General features: G+C 43.1%; 1 protein-coding gene across 1 annotated transcript in view; it reads left to right on the forward strand.

Annotated features, from left to right (window-relative positions):
- LOC311201128 (uncharacterized protein) overlaps positions 1–19,303 on the forward strand; it is a gene marked incomplete at both ends in the record, with an annotated part of 149,172 nt that extends 129,869 nt beyond the window's left edge. The window contains 3 exons of the mRNA XM_084275431.1: positions 1,773–3,540; positions 3,578–3,650; positions 19,078–19,303. Of these exons, the coding sequence (XP_084131557.1) occupies positions 1,773–3,540; positions 3,578–3,650; positions 19,078–19,303 (2,067 nt within the window). The remainder of the gene's footprint in view (positions 1–1,772; positions 3,541–3,577; positions 3,651–19,077) is intronic.
- Between the last annotated feature and the right edge of the window lie 2,473 nt (positions 19,304–21,776).

Genomic DNA, 21,776 nt, shown 5'->3' on the forward strand with positions numbered 1-21,776 from the left:
ACCCACCAAGTACAGCCAGGTCCTTGAGCAAAACCAATCCCAGACATGGGTTTACCTTTGCCTGAAGCAGGGATGACCCAAACCGTCTTCCCTAATATACTCTTCATATGCACCACTGGGACTCTGTCTCCTTCTACAGTACGTAGAAATTTTGACTGGGCAGGACCAGCCCGATTGGTGGATCCCCTAGAGTTAACCAACCACGTGGCTTTGGCTAAATGTGTATCCCAATGTTTGAATGTTCCACCACCCATCGCTTTCAGGGTAGTCTTTAAGAGTCCATTATATCGTTCAATTTTCCCAGAGGCTGGTGCATGATAAGGAATGTGGTACACCCACTCAATGCCATGCTCTTTGGCCCAGGTGTCTATGACAGCGTTTCGGAAATGAGTCCCGTTGTCTGACTCGATTCTTTCTGGAGTGCCGTGTCGCCATAGGACTTGCCTTTCCAGACCCAGGATTGTATTCCGGGCAGTGGCATGTGGTACGGGATATGTTTGTAGCCAGCTGGTGGTTGCCTACCCCATCGTAAGCACGTAACGTTTGCCATGGCGGGTTCGTGGGAGGGTGATGTAATCAATCTGCCAGGCCTCCCCATATTTATATTTCATCCACCTTCCTCCATACCAAAGTGGCTTTAACCTCTTAGCTTGCTTGATTGTGGCACACGTCTCACACTCATGGATAACTTGTGCAATAGCATCCATGGTTAAGTCCACCCCTCGATCCTGAGCCCATCTATATGTTGCATCTCTCCCTTGATGACCTGAGGAATCATGAGCCCATCGAGCTATGAATAATTCACCTTTACGTTGCCAGTCTAGATCTACCTGAGCCACTTCAATGCTAGCAGCCTGATCTGCCTGATGGTTGTTTTGATGTTCCTCTACGGCCCAACTCTTAGGTACATGGGCGTCAACATGACGTACCTTTGCAACAAGCTTCTCTAACCGGGCAGCAATATCTTGCCATAAGTCAGCAGCCCATATGGGTTTGCCTCTACGCTGCCAGTTGTTCTTTTTTCACTGCTGCAACCACCCCCACAGTGCATTAGCTACCATCCATGAATCAGTATAAAGGTAGGGGATTGGCCACTTTTCTCTCTCAGCAATGTCCAGGGCTAACTGAATGGCCTTCACCTCAGATAACTGGCTTGATTAACCTTTTCCTTCAGTGGCTTCTGCTACTCGTCTTGTGGGACTCCATACAGCAGCTTTCCATCTTCAATGCCTTCCCACAAGGCGACAGGAGCCATCAGTGAAAAGGGCATATTGCTTCTCATTCTCAGGCAGTTTGTTGTAAGGTGGGGCTTCTTCAGCCCGTGTTACCTCCTCATCCTCTGGTGACATCCCAAAATCTTTGCCTTCTGGCCAGTCTGTGATCACTTCCACAATACCTGGGCGATTAGGGTTTCCTATTCGAGCCCGCTGAGTAATTAGTGCAACCCCTCTTGCTCCACGTAGCATCAGTGGCCCGACTCCAAAACCCCAGCGGTTGACCTCGAGTCTCCCCTTGTGCTTTCTGCCAGAGACTCCAGGTAGGGCCATTCTTCCCAACTGCCGTGTAAAGCACATTTTTAACATCTGTCCCTGTCCGGACAGGCCGTTTTTTCTTTCTGCATCGTCGCCGTTTTTTCTTTCCCCTTCGTTTTTCTTTCCGCTTCGTCGCTGTTTTTTCTTTCTCCTTAGTTTTTTCTTTCTGCTTCGTCGCCGTATTTTCTTTCTCCTTAGTTTTTTCTTTCTGCATCGTCGACGTTTTTTATTTCTCCTTAGTTTTTTCTTTCTCCTTCATCGCCATTTTTTCTTACTCCTTCTTTTTTCTTTCGTCGCCATTTTTTGTTTATCCTTCGTTTTTTTTTTGTCGCCGCTTTTTCTTTCGTCGACGTTTTATCTTTCTCCATTTTTTCTTTCGTCGCCGATTTTTCTTTCTCCTTCGTTTTTTCTTTCGTCGCCATTTTTTCTTTCTCCTTCGTTTTTTTTGTCGCCGTTTTTTCTTTCTCCTTCGTTTTTTCTTTTGTTGCCGTTTTTACTTTCGTCGCCATTTTTTCTTTCGTCGCCGTTTTTTTTCTCCTTCGTTTTTTCTTTCGTCACTGTTTTTTCTTTCTCCTTCGTTTTTTTTCCTTCGTTGTTTTTACTTACTCCTTTGTTTTATCTTTCGTCGCCTTTTTTCTTTCTCCTTTGTTATTTCTTTCTCCTTCGTTTTTTCTTTCTCTTTCGTCTTTTCTTTATTCGCCGTTTTTTCTTTCTCCGTTTTTTCTTTCGTCGCCGTTTTTTCTTTCGACGCCGTTTTTACTTTCGTCGCCGTTTTTTCTTTCATCGCCGTTTTTTCTTTCGTCGCCGTTTTTTCAATCTCCTTCGTTTTTTCTTTCGTCGCCGTTTTTTCTTTCGTTAGTGTTTTTTCTTTCTCCTTCGTTCTTTCTTTCGCCTCTGTTTTTGCTTTCGTCGCCGTTTTTCTTTCTCCTTCGTTTTTACTTTCGTCGTTCTTTCTTTCGTCGCCTTTTTTTTTACCTTCATTTTTTTTTCGTCGCCGTTTTTTCTTTCTCATTCGTATTTTCTTTCTCCTCTGTTTTTTCTTTTGTCGTTGTTTTTCTTTTGTCTTTGATTTTTCTTTCTCCTTCGTTTTTTCTTTCTCCTTCGTTTTTTCTTTCATCGCCGTTTTTTCTTTCTCCGTTTTTTCTTTCGTCGCCTTTTTTCTTTCTCCTTCGTGTTTTCTTTCGTCGCCGTTTTTTCTTTCATCGCCGTTTTTTCTTTCGTCGCCGTTTTTTCTTTCGTCGTCATATTTTCTTTCTCCATTGTTTTTTTTCTCCTTCGTTTTTTCTTTCTCCTTCGTTTTTTATTTCGTCGCCATTTTTTCTTTCTTCGCTGTTTTTTCATCCTCATTCGTTTTTTCTTTCTCATTCGTTTTTTCTTTCTCCTTCATTTTTTCTTTCGTCGTTTTTTCTTTCTTCGGCAATTTCTTTCTACTTTGTTTTTTCTTTCGTAGCCGTTTTTTCTCTCGTCGCCGTTTTTTCTATCTCCTTCGTTTTTTGTTTTGTCGCCGTGTTTTCTTTCGTCACTGTTTTTTCTTTCTCCTTCGTTCTTTCTTTCATCGCCGTTTTTTCTTTAGTCGCCGTTTTTTTTTCTCCTTCGTTTTTTCTTTCGTTGCTGCTCTTTCTTTCTTCGCCATTTTTTCTTTCTCATATTTTCTTTCTCCTTTGTTTTTTCTTTCATCGTTGTATTTTCTTTCTCCTTTGTTTTTTCTTTCTTCTCCAATTTTTCTTTCATCGCCGTTTTTTCTTTCTCCTTCGTTTTTTCTTTCTCTTTCGTTTTTCCTTTCTTCGCCGTTTTTCTTTCTCATTCATTTTTCTTTCGTCGCCGTTATTTTTCCTTCATTTTTTCTTTCGTTGCCGTTTTTTCTTTCTCCTTCATTTTTTCTTTCAACGTTTTTTCTTTCTTCGCTGTTTTTTCTTTCTCCTTGGTTTTTTCATTCGTCGCCATTTTTTCTTTCTCCTTCGTTTTTTCTTTCGTCGCCATTTTTTCTTTCTCCTTCGTTTTTTCATTTGTCGCCGTTTTTTCTTTCGTCGCCGTTTTTTTCGTAGTTGTTTTTCTTTCTCCTTCGTTTTTTCTTTCATCACCGTTTATTCTTTTTCCTTCGTTTTTTCTTTCGTTGCCGTTTTTCTTTTTGTCACAGTTTTTTTCTTTCCCCTTCGTTTTTTCTTTCGTCGCCATTTTTCTTCATACTTCATTTTTTCTTCCTCCTTTGTTCTTTCTTTCTCCTTCATTTTTCCATTCTCCTACTTTTTTTCTTTCTCCTTCGTTTTTTCTTTCTCCTTCGATTTTTTTTTGTCGCCTTTTTTTCCCTTCATTTTTTCTTTCTTCGGCATTTTTTCTTCCTCCTTTGTTTTTTCTATCGTCATTTTTTCTTTCTGCTTCGTTTTTTCTTTCGTCACCACTTTTTCTTTCTCCTTCATTTTTTCTTTCATCGCCGTTTTATCTTTCTCCGTTTTTTATTTATTCGCCATTTTTTTTCTCCTTCGTTTTTTCTTACGTCTCCGTTTTTTCTTTCTACTTCCTTTTTCCTTTCGTCGCCGTTTTTTCTTTCTTCGCCATTTTTTCTTTCAACGTTTTTTCTTTCGACGCCGTTTTTTCTTTCACCTTCGGTTTTTTTTTATTGCCGTTTTTTCTTTTGTCGACGTTTTTTCTTTCATCACCGTTTTTTCTTTCTCCTTCGTTTTTTCTTTCGTCGTTGTTTTTTCTTACTCCGTTTTTTCTTTCGTAGCCTTTTTTCTTTCTCCTTTGTTATTTCTTTCTCCTTTGTTTTTTCTTTCTCTTTCTTCTTTTCTTTAGTCGCCTTTTTTTTCTTCCTCCTTTTTTTCTTTCGTCGCCGTTTTTTCTTTCTCATTTGTATTTTCTTTCTCCTCTGTTTTTTCTTTCGTCGTTGTTTTTACTTTCGTCGTCGGTATTTTTGTCCTTTTTTTTTCTCCTTTGTTTTTTCTTTTGTCGCCGTTTTTTTTTCTCCTTCGTTTTTTCTTTCGTCGCCGTTTTATCTTTCTCCATCGTTTTTTCTTTCTCCTTCCTTTTTTCTTTCGTCGCCGTTTTTTCTTTTTCATTCGTATTTTCTTTCTCCTATGTTTTTTCTTTCGTCACCGTTTTTTCTTTCGTCACTGTTTTTTCTTCCTCATTCGTTTTTTCTTTCTCATTCGTTTTTTCTTTCTCCTTCGTTTTTTCTTTCGTCTCTGTTTTTTCTTTCTTCGGCATTTTTCTTTCTACTTTGTTTTTTCTTTCTTAGCCGTTTTTTCTTTCGTCGCCGTTTTTTCAATCTCCTTCGGTTTTTGTTTCGTCGCCGTTTTTTCTTTCTCCTTCGTTCTTTCTTTCGTCGCCGTTTTTTCTTTCGTCGCCGTTTTTCTTTCTCCTTTGTTTTTTCTTTCGTCGTTTTTTCTTTCATCGCCGTTTTGTCTTTATCCTTCTTTTTTTCTTTCATCGCGATTTTTTTCTTTTTCCTTCGTTTTTTCTTTCGTCGCCGTTTTTTCTTCCTCCTTCGATTTTTCTTTCGTCGCCGTTTTTTCTTTCGTCGCCGTTTTTTCTTTCTTCTTCGTTTCTTCTTTCGTCGCCATTTTTTCTTTCTCCTTCATTTTTTCTTTCATCTCCGATTATTTTCTCCTTCATTTTTTCTTTCGTCGCCATTTTTTCTTGCGTTCTTTTTTTGTCGCCGTTTTTTCTTTCTCCGTTTTTTCTTTCGTCGCCGTTTTTTCTTTCATTGCCGTTTTTTCTTTCGTCAACATTTTTTTCTTTCTCCTTCGTTTTTTCTTTCGTCGGTGTTTTTTCTTACTCCTTCGTTTTTTCTTTCGTCGCCTTTTTTCTTTCTCCTTTGTTATTTCTTTCTCCTTCGTTTTTTCTTTCTCTTTCGTCTTTTCTTTAGTCGCCTTTTATTCTTTCTCCCGTTTTTATTTAGTTGCCATTTTTTCTTTCATCGCTGTTTTTTGTTTCGTCGCCGTTTTTTCTTTCTCCTTTTTTTCTTTCATCGCCTTTTTTTCATACTCATTCGTTTTTTCTTTCATCGCCTTTTTTCTTTCTCCTTCATTTTTTCTTTCGTCGCCTTTTTTTCTTTCTCCTTCGTTTTTTCTTTCGTCGCCGTATTTTCTATCTCCTTCATTTTTTCCGTCGCCGTTTTTTCTTTCTCCTTCGGTTTTTCATTCGTCGCTGTTTTTTCTTTCTCCTTCGTTTTTTTCTTTCGTCGCCGTTTTTTCTTTCGTCGCCATTTTTTCTGTCGTCACCGTTTTTTCTTTCTCCTTCGTTTTTTCTTTTGTCGCCATTTTTTCTTTCTCCTTCGGTTTATCTTTCGTCGCCGTTTTATCTTACTCCGTTATTACTTTCATCGCCTTTTTTCATTCTCCTTTGTTATTTCTTTCTCCTCTGTTTTTTCTTTCTACTTTGTTTTTTCTTTCCTCGCCGTTTTTTCTTCCTCCGATATTTCTTTCGATGCCGTTTTTTCTTTCGTCGCAGTTTATTCTTTCTCCTTTTTTTCTTTCGTCGCCGTTTTTTCTTTCATCGCAGTTTTTTCTTTCTCCTTTTTTTCTTTCGTCGCCATTTTTCTTTCTCATTCGTATTTTCTTTCTCCTCTGTTTTTTCTTTCGTCGTTGTTTTTTCTTTTGTTGTCATTTTTTCTTCTTTTTTTCTGTTCCGTTTTTCCTTTTGTCTACGTTTTTTCTTTCTCCTTCGTTTTTTCTTTCGTCGCCATTTAATCTTTCTCCATCGTTTTTTTTTTGTTGCCGTTTTTTCTTTCTCCTTCGTGTTTTCTTTCGTCGCCGTTTTTTCTTTCGTCGCAGTTTTTTCTTTCTTTGTTATTTCTTTCGTCGTCATATTTTCTTTCTTTGTTTTTTTTTCTCCTTCGTATTTTCTTTCTCCTTCGTTTTTTCTTTTGTCACCAATTTTTCTTTCTTCGCTGTTTTTTCATCCTCATTCGTTTTTTCTTTCTCATTCGTTTTTACTTTCTCCTTAGTTTTTTCTTTCGTCACCGTTTTTTCTTTATTCGGCATTTTTCTTTCTACTTCTTTCTTTCGTCGCCGTTTTACTTTCATCGCCGTTTTTGTTTCTTCTTCGTTTTTTCTTTCGTTGTTGTTCTTTCTTTCGTCGCCATTTTTTCTTTATCCGTTTTTTCTTTCATCGCCGTTTTTTCTTTTTCCTTCGTTTTTTCTTTCGTCGTCGTTTTTTCTTTCTCCTTCAGTTTTTCTTTCATTGCCGTTTTTTCTTTCTCCTTCGTTTTTTCTTATGTCACCGTGTTTTCTTTCTCCTTCGTTTTTTCTTTCGTCACCATTTTTTCTTTCTCCTTTGTTATTTCTTTCTCCTTCGTTTTTTCTTTTGTCGCCGTTTCGTCTTTCACCTTCATTTTTTCTTTCGTCACCGTTTTTTCTTTCTCCTTTGTTTTTTCTTTCGTCGCAGTTTTATATTACTCCGTTTTTTCTTTCGTCACCGTTTTTTCTTTCTCCTTTGTTATTTCTTTCTCCTTCGTTTTTTCTTTTTTCGCCGTTTCGTCTTTCACCTTCGTTTTTTCTTATGTCTCCGTGTTTTCTTTCTCCTTCGTTTTTTCTTTCGTCGACGTTTTTTATTTCTCCTTCGTTTTTTCTTTCGTCGCCTATTTTTCTTTCTTCTTCGCAGATTTTTCTTTTTTCTTTGTTTTTTCTTTCATCATTGTTTTTCTTTCGTCGCAGTTTTTTCTTTCTCCTTTGTTTTTTCTTTCACCGCAGTTTTTTCTTTCTCCTTCGTTTTTTCTTTCATCGCCGTTTTTTCTTTATTCGTCGTATTTTATTTCTACTTTGTTTTTTCTTTCTTCTCCGTTTTTTCTTTCATCAACGTTTTTTCTTTCTCCTTCGTTTTTTCTTTCTCCTTCATGTTTTCTTTTGTCGCCGTTTTTTCTTTCTCCTTTGTTTTTTCTTTGCCTTTTTTTCTTTCTCCTTCGTTTTTCCATTCTCCTTTTTTCTTTCTCCTTCATTTTTTCTTTCTCCTTCGTTTTTTCTTTTGTCGCCTTTTTTTCCCTTCATTTTTTCTTTCTCCAGCATTTTTTCTTTCTTTTTTTTTTCTATCGTCGCCATTTTTTCTTTCTTCTTCGTTTTTTCTTTCGTCGCCGTTTTTTCATTCTCCTTCCTTTTTTCTTTCGTCGCTCTTTTTTCTTTCGTCGCCGTTTTTTCTTTCTCCTTCGTTTCTTTCATCGCCGTTTTTTCTTTCTCCTTCGTTTCTTCTTTCGTCGCCATTTTTTCTTTCTCCTTCGTTCTTTCTTTCATCGCCATTTTTTCTTGCGTTTTTTTTTGTCGCCGTTTTTTCTTTCTCCGTTTTTTCTTTCGTCACCGTTTTTTCTTTCTCCTTCGTTTTTTCTTTCGTCACCGTTTTTTCTTTCATCGCCATTTTTTCTTTCGTCAACGTTTTTTCTTTCTCCTTCGATTTTTCTTTCGTCGCCTTTTTTCTTTCTCCTTTGTTATTTCTTTCTCCTTTGTTTTTTCTTTCTCTTTCTTCTTTTCTTTAGTCGCCTTTTTTTCTTTCTCCATTTTTTTTATTTGTCGCCGTTTTTTCTTTTGTCGCCGTTTTTTCTTCCTCCGATTTTTCTTTCGTCGCCGTTTTTTCTTTTGTCACCATTTTTTCTTTGGTCGCAGTTTTTTCTTTCTCCTTTTTTTCTTTCGTCGCCGTTTTTTCTTTCTCATTCGTATTTTCTTTCTCCTCTGTTTTTTCTTTCGTCGTTTTTTCTTTCGTCGTCGTTTTTTCTTTATCCTTTGTTTTTTTTCTTCTCCGTTTTTTCTTTTGTCGCCTTTTTTTCTTCCTCCTTCGTTTTTTCTTTCTCCTTCGTTTTTTCTTTCGTCGCCGTTTTTTATTTCATCGCTGTTTTTTCTTCCTCATTCGTTTTTTCTTTCTCGTTCGTTTTTTCTTTCTCCTTCGTTTTTTTCTTTCGTCTCTGTTTTTTCTTTCTTCGGCTTTTTCTTTCTACTTTGTTTTTTCTTTCGTCGCCGTTTTTTCTTTCGTCGCCGTTTTTTCAATCTCCTTCGTTTTTTCTTTCGTCGCCATTTTTCTTTCTCCTTCATTTTTTCTTTCATCGTTGTTCTTTCTTTCGTCACCGTTTTTTCTTTCACCTTCGTTTTTTCTTTCGTCGACGTTTTTTCTTTATCCTTCGTTTTTTCTTTCGTCGCCGTTTTTTCTTTTTCCTTCGTTTTTTCTCTCATCGCGGTTTTTTCTTTCTCCTTCATTTTTTTCGTCGCCGTTTTTTCTTTCGTCGCCGTTTTTTCTTTCATCGCCGTTTTTTCTTCCTCCGATTTTTCTTTCGTCGCCGTTTTTTCTTTCGTCTTTTTTTTCTCATCTTCTTCCTCAGCCTATACCTCCTCATACTGTTCATTGTCTATCCTCCGCCTCCTCCTCCACCTCCAAGTATTCCTCATCCTCCTCATATTCCTTCTCAGTTCCTCCTTGCATTCCTCCTTCTCCTCGTATTACTTCTTGTGTTCCTTCTTATGTTCCTCCTTGGATTCCTCCTCTTATTCTTCCTCATATTCCTCCCTGTATAACTCTCTGGATAATTCCTTCTCGTCCTCTTCTTCCTCATTCTCAAACTCTTCTTCCTCTGTACTATTTTCATCATCATATCATTCCTTTTCTTGGATTTAGTTCCTCCTTAGTATTCCTCCTCTTATTCTTCATATTCTGTCTTCCTCCTCCTCCACCTCCTCCTCCTCCTCGTATTCCGTATTGGATATTTCTTCCTCCTCTTCCTTTTCTTCCTCCATCTCATCCTCTTCATCGTCCTCTTCATCTTACCTGTATTCTTCCTTATTATTCCTCCTCATACTGTTCATTGTCAGTCCTCCTCCAACTCCGCCTCCACCTCCTCCACCTCCTCATATTCTTCTCACTATTCCTTTCTGGAATCTTCATTCTCCTCGTCCTCTTCTCCCTGCTTCACAACCATTTCTTCCACTGTCTCTCACTCCTCCTCATGTTCCTTCTTTCTCTTACCTGTGTTCCTCCTTAGTATTCCTCCTCATCTTGTTCATTGTCTGTCTTCCTCCTCCTCCTCATACTGTTCATTGTCGGTCCTCCTCCAAATCTGCCTCCTAATCCTTCTCTTCCTCATATTCCTCCCTGTATTCCTTTTTGGAATCTTCTTTCTCCTCATCCTCTTCTTCCTCTTTCTCAACCTCTTCTTTGTCTGTCTCATCCTCTTCCTGTATTCTTCCTCCACTTTACCTGTATTCCTCCTTAATATTCCTCCTCATACTGTTCATTGTCTGTCTTCGTCCTCCTCACCTCCTCCTTCTGCTCCCCCTCTACCTCCTCCTTTTCGCAATCCTTCTTGGATTCTTCTTCCTCTTCTTCCTCCACCACATATTCCACCTCGTCCTCCTCCACTTACCTGTTTTCTTCCTTCTTATTCTTCCTCATACTCTTCATTGTCCTTCCTCCTCCTATGCCTCCTCCTCCTCCTCTGCCTCAGATTCCTCCCTGGATGCCTTTCTGGATTCTTCATCCTACTCGTCCTCTTCCTCCTTTTCAACCTCTTCTTCCTCTGTCTCATTCTCATACGCGTAGTTTTCCACATCTTATCTTTAGTTCTTTATTAGTATTTCACGTCTTCCTCTTCATTGTCTGTCTTCCTCCCACTCCGACTCCTCCTCCATCAGAACCTCCACCTCCTCCTTCTCCTCATATTCCTTCTTGTATTCTTCTTTCTCCTTTTTCTCTTCGTCCTCCATCTCATCCTCCTCCTTATCCTGCTCTGCTTACCTGTATTGATCATTAGTAGTCCTCCTCATATTCTTCATTCCCCGTGCACCTCCACCTCCATCTCCTCTGCCTTCTAATACTCTTCTCAGTATTCCTTTCCTGAATCTTCATTTCTCCCAGTCCTGTTTTTCATCTTTATCAATCTCTTCTTAGTATGTATCCTCCTCCTCCTCATATTCCTTCTTTCTCTTATCTGTGTTCCTCCTTAGTATTCCTCCTCATAATGTTCACTGTCCGTGCTCCTCCACCTCAACCTCCTCATCCTCCTCATATTCTTCTCAGTATTCCTTTCTAGAATTTTCTTTCTCCTCATCCTCTTCTTCCTCCTTTTCAACCTCCTCTTCCTCTGTCTCATTCTCATCCTTGTAGTTTTCCACCTCTTACCTTTAGTTACTTATAAGTATTCCTCCTCTTATTCTTCGTTGTCTGTCTTCCTCCTCCTCCACCTCCTTCTCCTCCTCCTCATATTCCTTCTTAGATTCTTCTTCCTCCTCTTTCTCTTCTTCCTCCATCGCATCTTTCTCCTGCTCTTAGTCCTCCTCCACTTACCTCTATTCGTCCTTATTATTCCTCCTCATACTGTTCATTGTCTGTGCTCCTCTGCCTCTGCCTCCACCTCCTCCTCCTCCTCATAACATTTTTTGTATTCCTTTCTGGAATCTTCTTTCTCCTCGTCCTCTTCTTCCTCTTTCTCAGCTTCTTCTTTGTCTGTCTCATCCTCATCCACGTATTCTTCCTCCACTTTACCTGTATTCCTCCTTAATATTCCTCCTCATACTGTTCATTGTTTGCTTCCATCCTACTTGCCTCCTCCTTCTCCTCCACTTGCACCTCCTTCTCCTTTTCCTATTCCTTCTTGGATTCTTCCTCCTCCTTGTCCTCATTTTCCTCCATCTCATCCTCCTCCTTGTCCTCCTCTTCTTACCTGTATTCTTCCTTATTATTCCTCTTCATACTGTTCATTCTCCGTCCTCCTCCTCCTCCGCCACCACCTCCTCCGCCTCCTCATATTCTTCTCAGTATTCCTTTCTGGAATCTTCATTCTCCTAGTCCTTCCTCTTTTTCAACCTATTCTTCCTCTGTCTCTTTCTCATCCCTGTAGTTTTCCATCTCTTATCTTTAGTTCCTTATAAGTATTCCACCTCCTACTCTTCATTGTCTGTCTTCCTCCTACTCCAACTCTTCCTCCACCTGAATGTCCAACTCCTTCTTCTCCTCATATTCTTTCTTGCATTCTTCTTCCTTTTCTTCCTCCATCACATCCTCCTCCATGTCCTCCTCCACTTGCCTGTATTCTTCCTTATTATTCCTCTTCATACTATTCACTGTCCGTGCTCCTCCACCTCTGCATCCACCTCCTCCTCATATTCTTCTCTGTATTACTTTCTGGAATCTTCTTTCTTTTCGTCCTCTTCTTCCTCTTTCTCAACCTCTTCTTTGTCTGACTCATTCTCTTCCTCAAATTCTTCCTCCACTTACCTATATTCTTCCTTAATATTCCTCCTATTACTGTTCATTGTCCGTCTTTCTCCTTCTACGCCTCCTCCTCCACCTCCACTTGCACCTCCTTCTCCTTTTCATATTCCTTCTTGGATCCTTCTTCCTCTTGTCCTCATCATCCTCCATTTCATCCTCTTCCTTGTCCTCCTCTACTTAGTAAACAAGGTGGCAGCATCGTTGCCGGCCCCCTGATTGGGCAGGCTCTAGTAAAAAGTGTCCTCTATTGTTAAGGTATATCTGCTATCCGATGAGGTTTTAGAGTTCCTATTACCATGGTAAGATAGAGATGCTGCTGTGATAGCAAAACGTTGACCAATCAGATGTAGCCCACGAACACCCTATGTTTGAAAGTAAGCAGCTGTCTGCAGAGCATATAAAAAGGAATGATTCTTAACAATAAATCGACTCTTGCTTGCATCAAGCTGTGTCCCGTCTCTCTCCGTCGTGGCAAAGAAACATCAATTAGGACGTAAGTTTGAGTCTAACACCGTATTTTAAGTAAATTACACATCCAAGGACTATGTGCTCTGTGGAAATAAAATGACTTCTTTGACAATTTCCAGTACCCCCCTCCTCCTGATCTGTTCGATGAATTCCTTGCTTGTCTCGAATTGGTCACAAATGCAGGCAAAGCATTTCATTGTAACTAGTTCAAGCTCCCCCTTGTCCTTGAAGGTACACAAAACCTGCTGAAACCAAACTTGTAGTTTGGATCAGAGTCAAGGGTTCAGTTTTTGTCTGAGTCTGCGCAAAACAGAAGGTTACTTGCCTTCGGAGGAGCCATCCGACTTCATCCCCATGACCCTCAACCACCAACACCAAACAGCAGTGCGCAGGCGCAGCGGGCAGGAGTTGATGGAAATCACTTCTTGGAACTCATTTTAATACGAAGCGGGACAGGTTATGAATATGTACAGGTGTATGAGGTAACCTAATGAATAAGTAACATTGAACTGTATATAACCAAGAAGAACTACCACGTTAGTGTGCATGTCTGCAGTGGAGCAATGCCCCATGCACCCAGCGCTGAACCATGACAAGTAGCAACTAATGAAACCCCACCCCCATCTGACGTGAAGTCAATTCAGACTGATGGGACATCTCAGCTCCGTGGTGGTAGATATTGCAATCTCTCTCTCTCTCACTCTCTTTCTCACTCTTTTCTCTTTCTCTTCCCTATTCCCCCCCTTCTCCTGCACACTTGTTGCAGGCCAAGTAAAGTAACTTAAACCTTGACTTCATTTTGAGTCTTAATTCTGTTCCCGAGAATTGTGAAGACCTCCTCACGATAAAGCACCTAATTGGACATCACTCAGGGGTTAAGCCCAGCTGCCCCAGGCCACCCATAGCAATCTGATGTCGGTTTGAACGCAAGGGGCTTTAACCTCTGCCAAAGCAGTCTATCTGGGTGCAGATCGTGAGACATGAGTAAATGAGCTGCGGGGTAAAACAATTGCACAATGAGATTCTGCCAGGAAGAACGCTGCAAATACAATCAGCAACAATAGAGGGACCCTGCCTCCATCCCGGTGGAGGAGAGGGATAACAGTGTTTATTGGACTGTGCGAATCCGATGGCCTGGCTCTCAGACCCACAAGAGTACAAGGCTCTGGTGGATACTGCTGCCCAGTGTACACTAATGCCATCGAATCATGTAGGGGCAGAACCTGTTTGTATTTCCAGAGTGACAGGGGGATCCCAACAATTGACTGTGTTAGAGGCTGAAGTGAGCCTAACTGGGAAGGACTGGGAGAAACACCTCATTCTGACTGGCCCAGACGCTTCGTGCATTTTAGGTATAGATTATCTCTATAGAGGGTATTTCAAAGACCCAAAAGGGTACCGGTGGGGTTTTGGAATAGCTGCTTTGGAGACAGAAGACATTGAACAATTGCGTGCCTTGCCTGGACTATCAGAGGATCCTTCTGTTGTGGGGTTGTTGAAGGTTGAAGAACAGCAAGTGCCAATTGCTACGATGACGGTGCACAGAAGACAATACCATACTAACTGAGACTCCCTGATCCCCATCCATAAGATGATTCGTCAACTGGAGAGTCAAGGAGTGATCAGCCGAACCCGCTCACCCTTTAACAGTCCCATATGGCCAGTGCGGAAGTCTGATGGAGAGTGGAGGCTGACAGTGGATTATCGTGGCCTAAATGAAGTCACTCCAGGTATGAGTGCTGCTGTACCGGACATGCTGGAACTGCAGTATGAACTGGAATCAAAGGCAGCCAAGTGGTACACCACAACTGACATTGCAAATGCTTTCTTCTCAATACCACTGGCGCCAGAGTGCAGGCCACAGTTTGCTTTCACTTGGAGAGGCATCCAATATACATGGAATCGTCTGCCCCAGGGGTGGAAACACAGCCCCACCACCTGCCATGGACTAATTCCGACTACACTGGAAAAGGGTGAAGCCCCAGAGCACCTGCAGTATATTGATGACATCATTGTATGGGGCAATACAGCAAAGGAAGTATTTGAGAAAGGAAAAAGGATAATTCAAATCCTTTTAGAAGCTGGTCTTGCTATAAAACAAAGTAAAGTCAAGGGGCCTACGCAAGAAATACAGTTTTTAGGAATAAAATGGCAGGATGGGCATCGTCAGATCCCAATGGACATTATCAATAAAATAGCAGCTATGTCTCCACCAAGCAACAAAAAGGAAACACAAGCTTTCTTAGGTGTTATAGGTTTTTGAAGAATGCATGTCCCAAACTACAGTCTCATTGTGAGCCCACTCTACCACATGACTCGGAAGAAGAATGATTTCCAATGGGGCCCTGAGCAGCAACAAGCCTTTGAGCAGATCAAATGCGAGATAGTCCATGCAGTGGCCCTTGGGCCTGTCCAGACAGGGACAGATGTTAAAAATGTGCTTTACACGGCAGTTGGGAAGAATGGCCCCACCTGGAGTCTCTGGCAGAAAGCACAAGGGGAGACTCAAAGTCAACCGCTGGGGTTTTGGAGTCGGGCCACTGATGCTACGTGGAGCAAGGGGGGTTGCACTAATTACTCAGCGGGCTCGAATAGGAAACCCTAATAGCCCACGTATTGTGGAAGTGATCACAGACTGGCCAGAAGGCAAAGATTTTGGGATGTCACCAGAGGATGAGGAGGTAACACGGGCTGAAGAAGCCCCACCTTACAACAAACTGCCTGAGAATGAGAAGCCATATGCCCTTTTCACTGATGGCTCCTGTCGCCTTGTGGGAAGGCATCGAAGATGGAAAGCTGCTGTATGGAGTCCCACAAGACGAGTAGCAGAAGCCACTGAAGAAAAAGGTGAATCAAGCCAGTTTGCTGAGGTGAAGGCCATCCAGTTAGCCCTGGACATTGCTGAGAGAGAAAAGTGGCCAATCCTCTACCTTTATACTGATTCATGGATGGTAGCTAATGCTCTGTGGGGGTGGTTGCAGCAGTGAAAAAAGAACAACTGGCAGCGTAGAGGCAAACCCATATGGGCTGCTGACTTATGGCAAGATATTGCTGCCCGGTTAGAGAAGCTTGTTGCAAAGGTACGTCATGTTGACGCCCATGTACCAAAGAGTTGGGCCGTAGAGGAACATCAAAACAACCATCAGGCAGATCAGGCTGCTAGCATTGAAGTGGCTCAGGTAGATCTAGACTGGCAATGTAAAGGTGAATTATTCATAGCTCAATGGACTCATGATTCCTCAGGTCATCAAGGGAGAGATGCAACATATAGATGGGCTCAGGATCGAGGGGTGGACTTAACCATGGATGCTATTGCACAAGTTATCCATGAATGTGAGACGTGTGCCACAATCAAGCAAGCTAAGAGGTTAAAGCCCCTTTGGTATGGAGGAAGGTGGATGAAATATAAATATGGGGAGGCCTGGCAGATTGATTACATCACCCTCCCACGAACCCGCCATGGCAAACGTTACGTGCTTACGATCCCGTACCACATGCCACTGCCTGGAATACAATCCTGGGCCTGGAAAGGCAAGTCCTATGGCGACACGGCACCCCAGAAAGAATCGAGTCAGACAACGGGACTCATTTCCGAAACGCTGTCATAGACACCTGGGCCAAAGAGCATGGCATTGAGTGGGTGTACCACATTCCTTATCATGCACCAGCCTCTGGGAAAATTGAACGATATAATGGGCTCTTAAAGACTACCCTGAAAGCGATGGGTGGTGGAACATTCAAACATTGGGATACACATTTAGCCAAAGTCATGTGGTCAGTTAACTCTAGGGGATCCACCAATCGAGCTGGTCCTGCCCAGTCAAAATTTCCACACACTGTAGAAGGAGACAGAGTCCCAGTGGTGCATATGAAGAGTATATTAGGTAAGACAGTTTGGGTCATCCCTGCTTCAGGCAAAGGTAAACCCATGTCTGGGATTGTTTTTGCTCAAGGACCTGGTTGTACTTGGTGGGTAATGCAGGAGGATGGAGAAATTCAATGTGTACCTCAAAGGGATTTGATTTTAGGTGAGAATAGCCAATATAATTAATAAGGTAGAAATTCTATTATTATAATTGCTAAATAACCCATTACTGTACATTCATTATTGCTATTATTGCTGTATGTTGTTGTATGTTGTACTAATGGAGTCACAGCCGGAGTCATAACAAGTCAATGAAGGATGACGGGACCAAGACCTGGTGTTCCAAGAACTTCTTCCTCCTTCCCTTTGAATATGAGCATCTTGGATTCACAGACTATGAACATGGACCATATCAGGTGTATTGGTCGAGAGCCCGAGATGCAGCACGCAACGATCCAATGGCGCATACTGACACCATGAGAGACTGTTACAACGAATGAAGCCTGAAAATCATCATGGACTAAATGTTCATTCACTCAACAAACGCAGAGGAATGGTCCAGAGACTAAGGGAATAATCCCTGTATGCACATGTGTGCGTATACATGTGTACATGCATATATGTGTGTCTGAAACAAGAAACTGGTTGTACCCAGAAGAAATGGTTGGATCTGGTCATGACGTAAATGGTATGGAATAAGGGGTGGAGAATGTCCTGGTTTTGGTCAGGATAGAGCTAACTTCATTTGTAGCAGAGGATGGAATGCTGTGTTTGAGAGTTAAAATGAAAGCAGTGCTGATAACACCCTGATGGTTTTAGCTGCTGTCAGACAGTCAAGGACTTTCTCAGCTCTTCGTATTTCTCTATTCATGAGAAAGGAGGGGCGAAGCCCTGACAGGTGACCCAAACTGGCCAAAAAGAGTATTCCATGCCAATTATGTCCTGCCCACGATATCGGGGGGCTGATGAGGAAAGAGCAGGGGCGGCTCCGGGACGCACAATTCTTGGAGGAAGGTTGGGTTCCAGGACGGCTCTGGGTGGCACAGCCTGAGTTATGTGGTTCGGTGAGAAACTGCATTGTGTATCAACAGCTTCATGTGTTTTTGCTCTGAAGTCCTGTTAGCATTGTTATATTGTATCTTTCTGTTATCTTAGTAAACTATCCTTATCCCAACCCACGGGCCTCTTAGTGTCTTGGTTTTGGGGTTGTTATTTGTCCCTTTCCTTTCCCTTCCCTTGCCTCTCACCTCATCCGCTCTTCACTCTTTCCCTGCTCGTTTCAATTAAGGAGCAGGCAGCTGCGTGGATCTCGGCTCTCAGCCGGGGTAAAACCACGACAGGCTGTAATCATGTTTTCAGTAAAAAACTAACTAGTTGGTGCAGGTGTTGGGAGCCCAGAAAAGCATGGAGAGGAGACGTGGGGAACGTGCGCTGGGAGCAAGGAGGGCGTTCAGCCTTCACCCCTGGGGACCACCGAGGGACCCCCTGGCTGTCACTGAGCATGCTCTATCTGTGGGGAATTAAGAGAAATGACTTCTTACAAATCATTTGCATAACTCTGCCTTTCCCTAGAAATTAGAATGAATATGTAGAGTTAATCTGTATAAATAGGAGAAATTTGGCTCTAATGGGCATACACACTGGGAGAAGCGATCCCCTGTGTGCCCAGAGCTACAATAAAGGATCCCTGCTTAACAGTCACCAAGGCTGGTGAGTTTGGATTCCAGCTTTCCGAGGCATCACTTTGGCACCCAGATGGGACCCTCTCTGCTGGGCTGCAGGACCCAGTGAGGAACAGGACTCCCCAAGCACGCCCTGGGATTTCCCGCAGGGACTCCGCGCCCTGCCTGGCTCACTGCAACAGCAGACCAGGACCATCCTCCCATTGTTAAGGTGTTCCTTTAACTTTATTTGAGCTCCTGGTGTGGTGGATGCCCGTCTGTATCTGGTGTACTTGGGTATCTTGGCATTTGGTTTCTGGAGACCGGTCGTCTGGGGATACTGTAGGCAGTTGGGAGACATCCCAGGCGAGTGTCGTATCCCAGGTCACTGGTGCCTGATTGTATACACCTGGTTAGTAGCCTGTAAATGCTGCTAACAATCAAAATCTCCATAACTGTATTGAGTGAGCATTGTTCTGGTTTGGATTTATCATATAAAGATCTTGTGCAGTGTGACCGAGGTGTTTCAGTAATCACAAGGTGAGTGTGGAGTCCTGCTGCCACCTTCTGTCACAGCGTGCTGCTCTGCGGTCAGTGAGAGAGCTTCTGCCTGTCACAGGGAGACCAGGGTTTGAGTCCCAACGCTGCTCTGGTGACACTGAGTGATTGCTCTGAACTTTGGATATTGTTACAAGGAACTGACTTTTGAAAAGGGATTTGGATTTGACGAGCGGTTGGTGTGAGTGGAATGAGCTGACTCTGGTGTGAGTGGGGAGTGCCCGAGTCACAGCGTGTCTGTGAGAGAGAGAAAATGACCTGATAGAAATCTACAGTTTGTTTTCTTTTTGGTGTAATCGGTGTGGAATGTATTTAATGTTCTCCTTAAAGATGGGGGTTGAGAGGTAACTCTGACTAAGGATGGGAGGGAAACAAAGCAGCGAAATCCCTAAGGAAAGCCCCTGGGTTGTGTGATTCTGCACTGGAAAGAGATCGGAGAAGAACTGGTGTGGACAAAAGAGGCTCAGAACGTTTTTAATACAGTAAAAAAGGAACTCATGAGAGCTCCAGCCTTAGGGCTACCGCACGTGACTAAACCCTTCTTGCTCTTCTCACATGAGAAACAAAGAGTAGCCCTGGGAACCCTGGCTCAGCATTTAGGACCTTATAAAAGAGCGGTGGCAAACTTCTCTAAACAGCTACATGAAGTGAGCAAGGGATGGCCAGGGTGTTCACGAGCAGGAGCTGCTGGGATTCTTAACATTGAAGAAACCCAGAAATTCACTTTAGGACAGAAGATAACACCAATGGTCTCTCACACTGTGTCTGCTCTTCTGCAACAAAAGGGAAGTCATTGGCTTTCCCCATCCAGATTTCTGACATATCAAGCAATTCTTGTGGAGTCTGATGACACTGTGATTAAAGTAACTAACACTGTGAAGCCAGCTGCTTTTCTCAGTGAAACTACAACCGAACCACTGGTACACGATTGCTTGGAGACTATGGAAGCTGTGTATTCTAGCAGACCTGATTTGAAGGAAGAACCTTTAGAAGGTGCCCAAGATTCCTGGTTCACAGGCGGCAGCAGTTTCGTCTGACAAGGAATCCCTAAGGCTGGGTATGCAGTGACCACTACTGACCAGGTAAGAGAATCAAATCCTTTACCTATTGGAACTTCAGCCCAAAAAGCAGAAATCAGTGCCCTCACCACAGCACTGGAACTTGCAGCAGGAAAAAGGATAAATATATGGACAGACTCCAAGAATGCTTTTGGAGCTGTGCTGCCCATGGAGCGATTTGGAAAGAACGTGGACTTTTAACAAGTCACGGGAAACACATTAAGCATGCAGGAGAAATACTTCCCTTATTAGAAGCAGTACAGCCACCAGCCAGGGTTGCCATTCTGCACTGTCGGGGACATACCAAAAGTAACACTGATCCAGAAAAAGGTAACAGACTGGCCGATCATGAAGCTAAGCAGGCTGCAGAAAGGACATCTGGAAATCAAATTTTAACTCTGGTTCCAACCAGTAAAGACTATGAACTTGAATTATGTGATCAGGAAAATGTTAAATATTCTAAATCAGATCAGGAATTCATGTCAGAACTTAAAGTACAAATCCCCTCTAAAGGATGGGCACTTTTAGAGGATGGAAGGATAATTAGACCCTCCAATCTCATTTGGAATTTGGTTAAGAAAGAACATGATAAAACCCATTGGGGAGCAGATGCTTTAAAGGAATATTTAAGCCAAAAGTGGATAGGGAAAAATATGTGTACAACTGTCCAACAGATCACACAGCAACGTGCAGTGTGCTGAAGAAATCATCCTAATACAGGGAATCGAATAAATGGGGTACGATTGGAAAGGGAAATACTCCTGGAGAAACCTGGCCAATTGATTTGTCTGAATTCCAAAGAAAAGGGGGTTATCCATACCTGTTGGCACTGACGGATACTTTTACTGGATGGCCAGAAGCTTTCCCTTGCAGAACTAACAAAGCAAGAGAAGTAACTAAGGTACTGCTAAATGAAAGAATACCTCGATTTGGGGTCATTGCATCAGATGGGGGATCACACCTGAGCCTGGGCACGTCAGGTGGCATCAGAGCGGGAAAAACAGCCCCATCTGGGGATGTGGATTCCAACTGAAGGGAACTCAATTGCTGCTCAATCGCAGAAACTACCAGGGAAAAGCTGACCCGGGAACGAGCGGGTGGGGGAGAAAGTTGACAGCGGGACGGGGGGAGGTGGGAGCGTGGAAACGGCGCCCGGTCCCGGCGCTGCCCCGGCTCCGAGCGCTCGCCCGGGGCTCAGCCCCGCTGGCCGGCAGGACCGCGCTGTGCTGCGCGCTGGGGGAGGCAGAAAAGCGGCGCTGCGAGAAGCGGCCGAGAGAGCGCGGCCAGGGATGCGCGTATCCCCTGAGAGCAGGGCTGGGGACACAGCGAAAGGGGCTCTGAGAGCCACCGGTGACAGGGGGCAGCTCCCGGGAAACACTGACCCTGGGAACAGAAACCCCGCTGGGGCTGATCAGGGGCTGTGACCCGCACAGCCACTTGCCCACCGACAGGATCCAACACGGGAGCCACTGGCTAAGGGACACATCCCGCCTGCCACAGGGCCCTGGAACACGCCTCTTGGTGCCATTCCTGGAAAGGACGGGAGATGGCGCTGGGAGCACGAGTTAAGGAAAGTCCCTCCAGGGATGGGAGAGCTGGGAGCTTGGCAGCCCGGGATGACCCCTCCAGACAGCAGACCTAAAAACGGGGGCGTTTTCATCACTGAGCCCAAAGATTGTTTTTTCACTATTCCTCTACACCCTGATGATTAGGAAAAATTGCCTTTTCAGTCCCTGCTACAAACAAAAATGAACCCATGGAGAGGAATCTTTGGGTGGTGCTCCCACAAGGCACGAAACATTCACCCACTGTGTGCCAGGCTCATGTACCCTGGGCACTGGCTCCAGTACGAAAAGCCCATCCTGACCTCATCTTCTCTCATGACATGGAGGAGAGGCTGATTGCAGGAAAAAACTTGAGCATTGACAGTTGGATTCATGAGTTAACAGGGCATTTGAAAAGCAAGGGGTTACAGATTGCTCCAGAGGAAATTCAAAAGAAGCCAGTGTGGAAATATCTGGGGTGGCAGATTGATAAAAGTACCGTAACACCCCAAAAGATTGAGATCCCAGCTGAGGTCAGCACGGTAAATGATGTTCAAAAGCTGCTCGGAGATATTAACTAGGTTAGACCATTGTCTGGCATTACAAATAGGGAACTGGAACCTTTAGTGGCATTGCTGAAGGGAGGAGGTGGTGCAGGAGCACCCAGAATCCTGTCAGAAGCAGCTGAAAAGGCCCTGGAAGTTATTAGTGCCCATCCATGGGATTCTGACTGTTTGCTATTATAATGCAGGGGACTAATGACAAAGATCCCTTAAGGCTGTTAGAATGGGTGTTCTTGCCCATGCAGCCAAAGGGAACTGTGACTCTGTGTTTGGAGGCGACAGCCCAGGTCACTGCCTTGAGGAACAGCACTGCCCTGCAAATAGCTTTATTAGACTGTGCAGGGG

The sequence above is a fragment of the Gallinula chloropus genome, assembly GCF_964237585.1.
Source record: "Gallinula chloropus genome assembly, chromosome: 26".
NCBI classification, from domain to species: Eukaryota; Metazoa; Chordata; class Aves; order Gruiformes; family Rallidae; genus Gallinula; species Gallinula chloropus.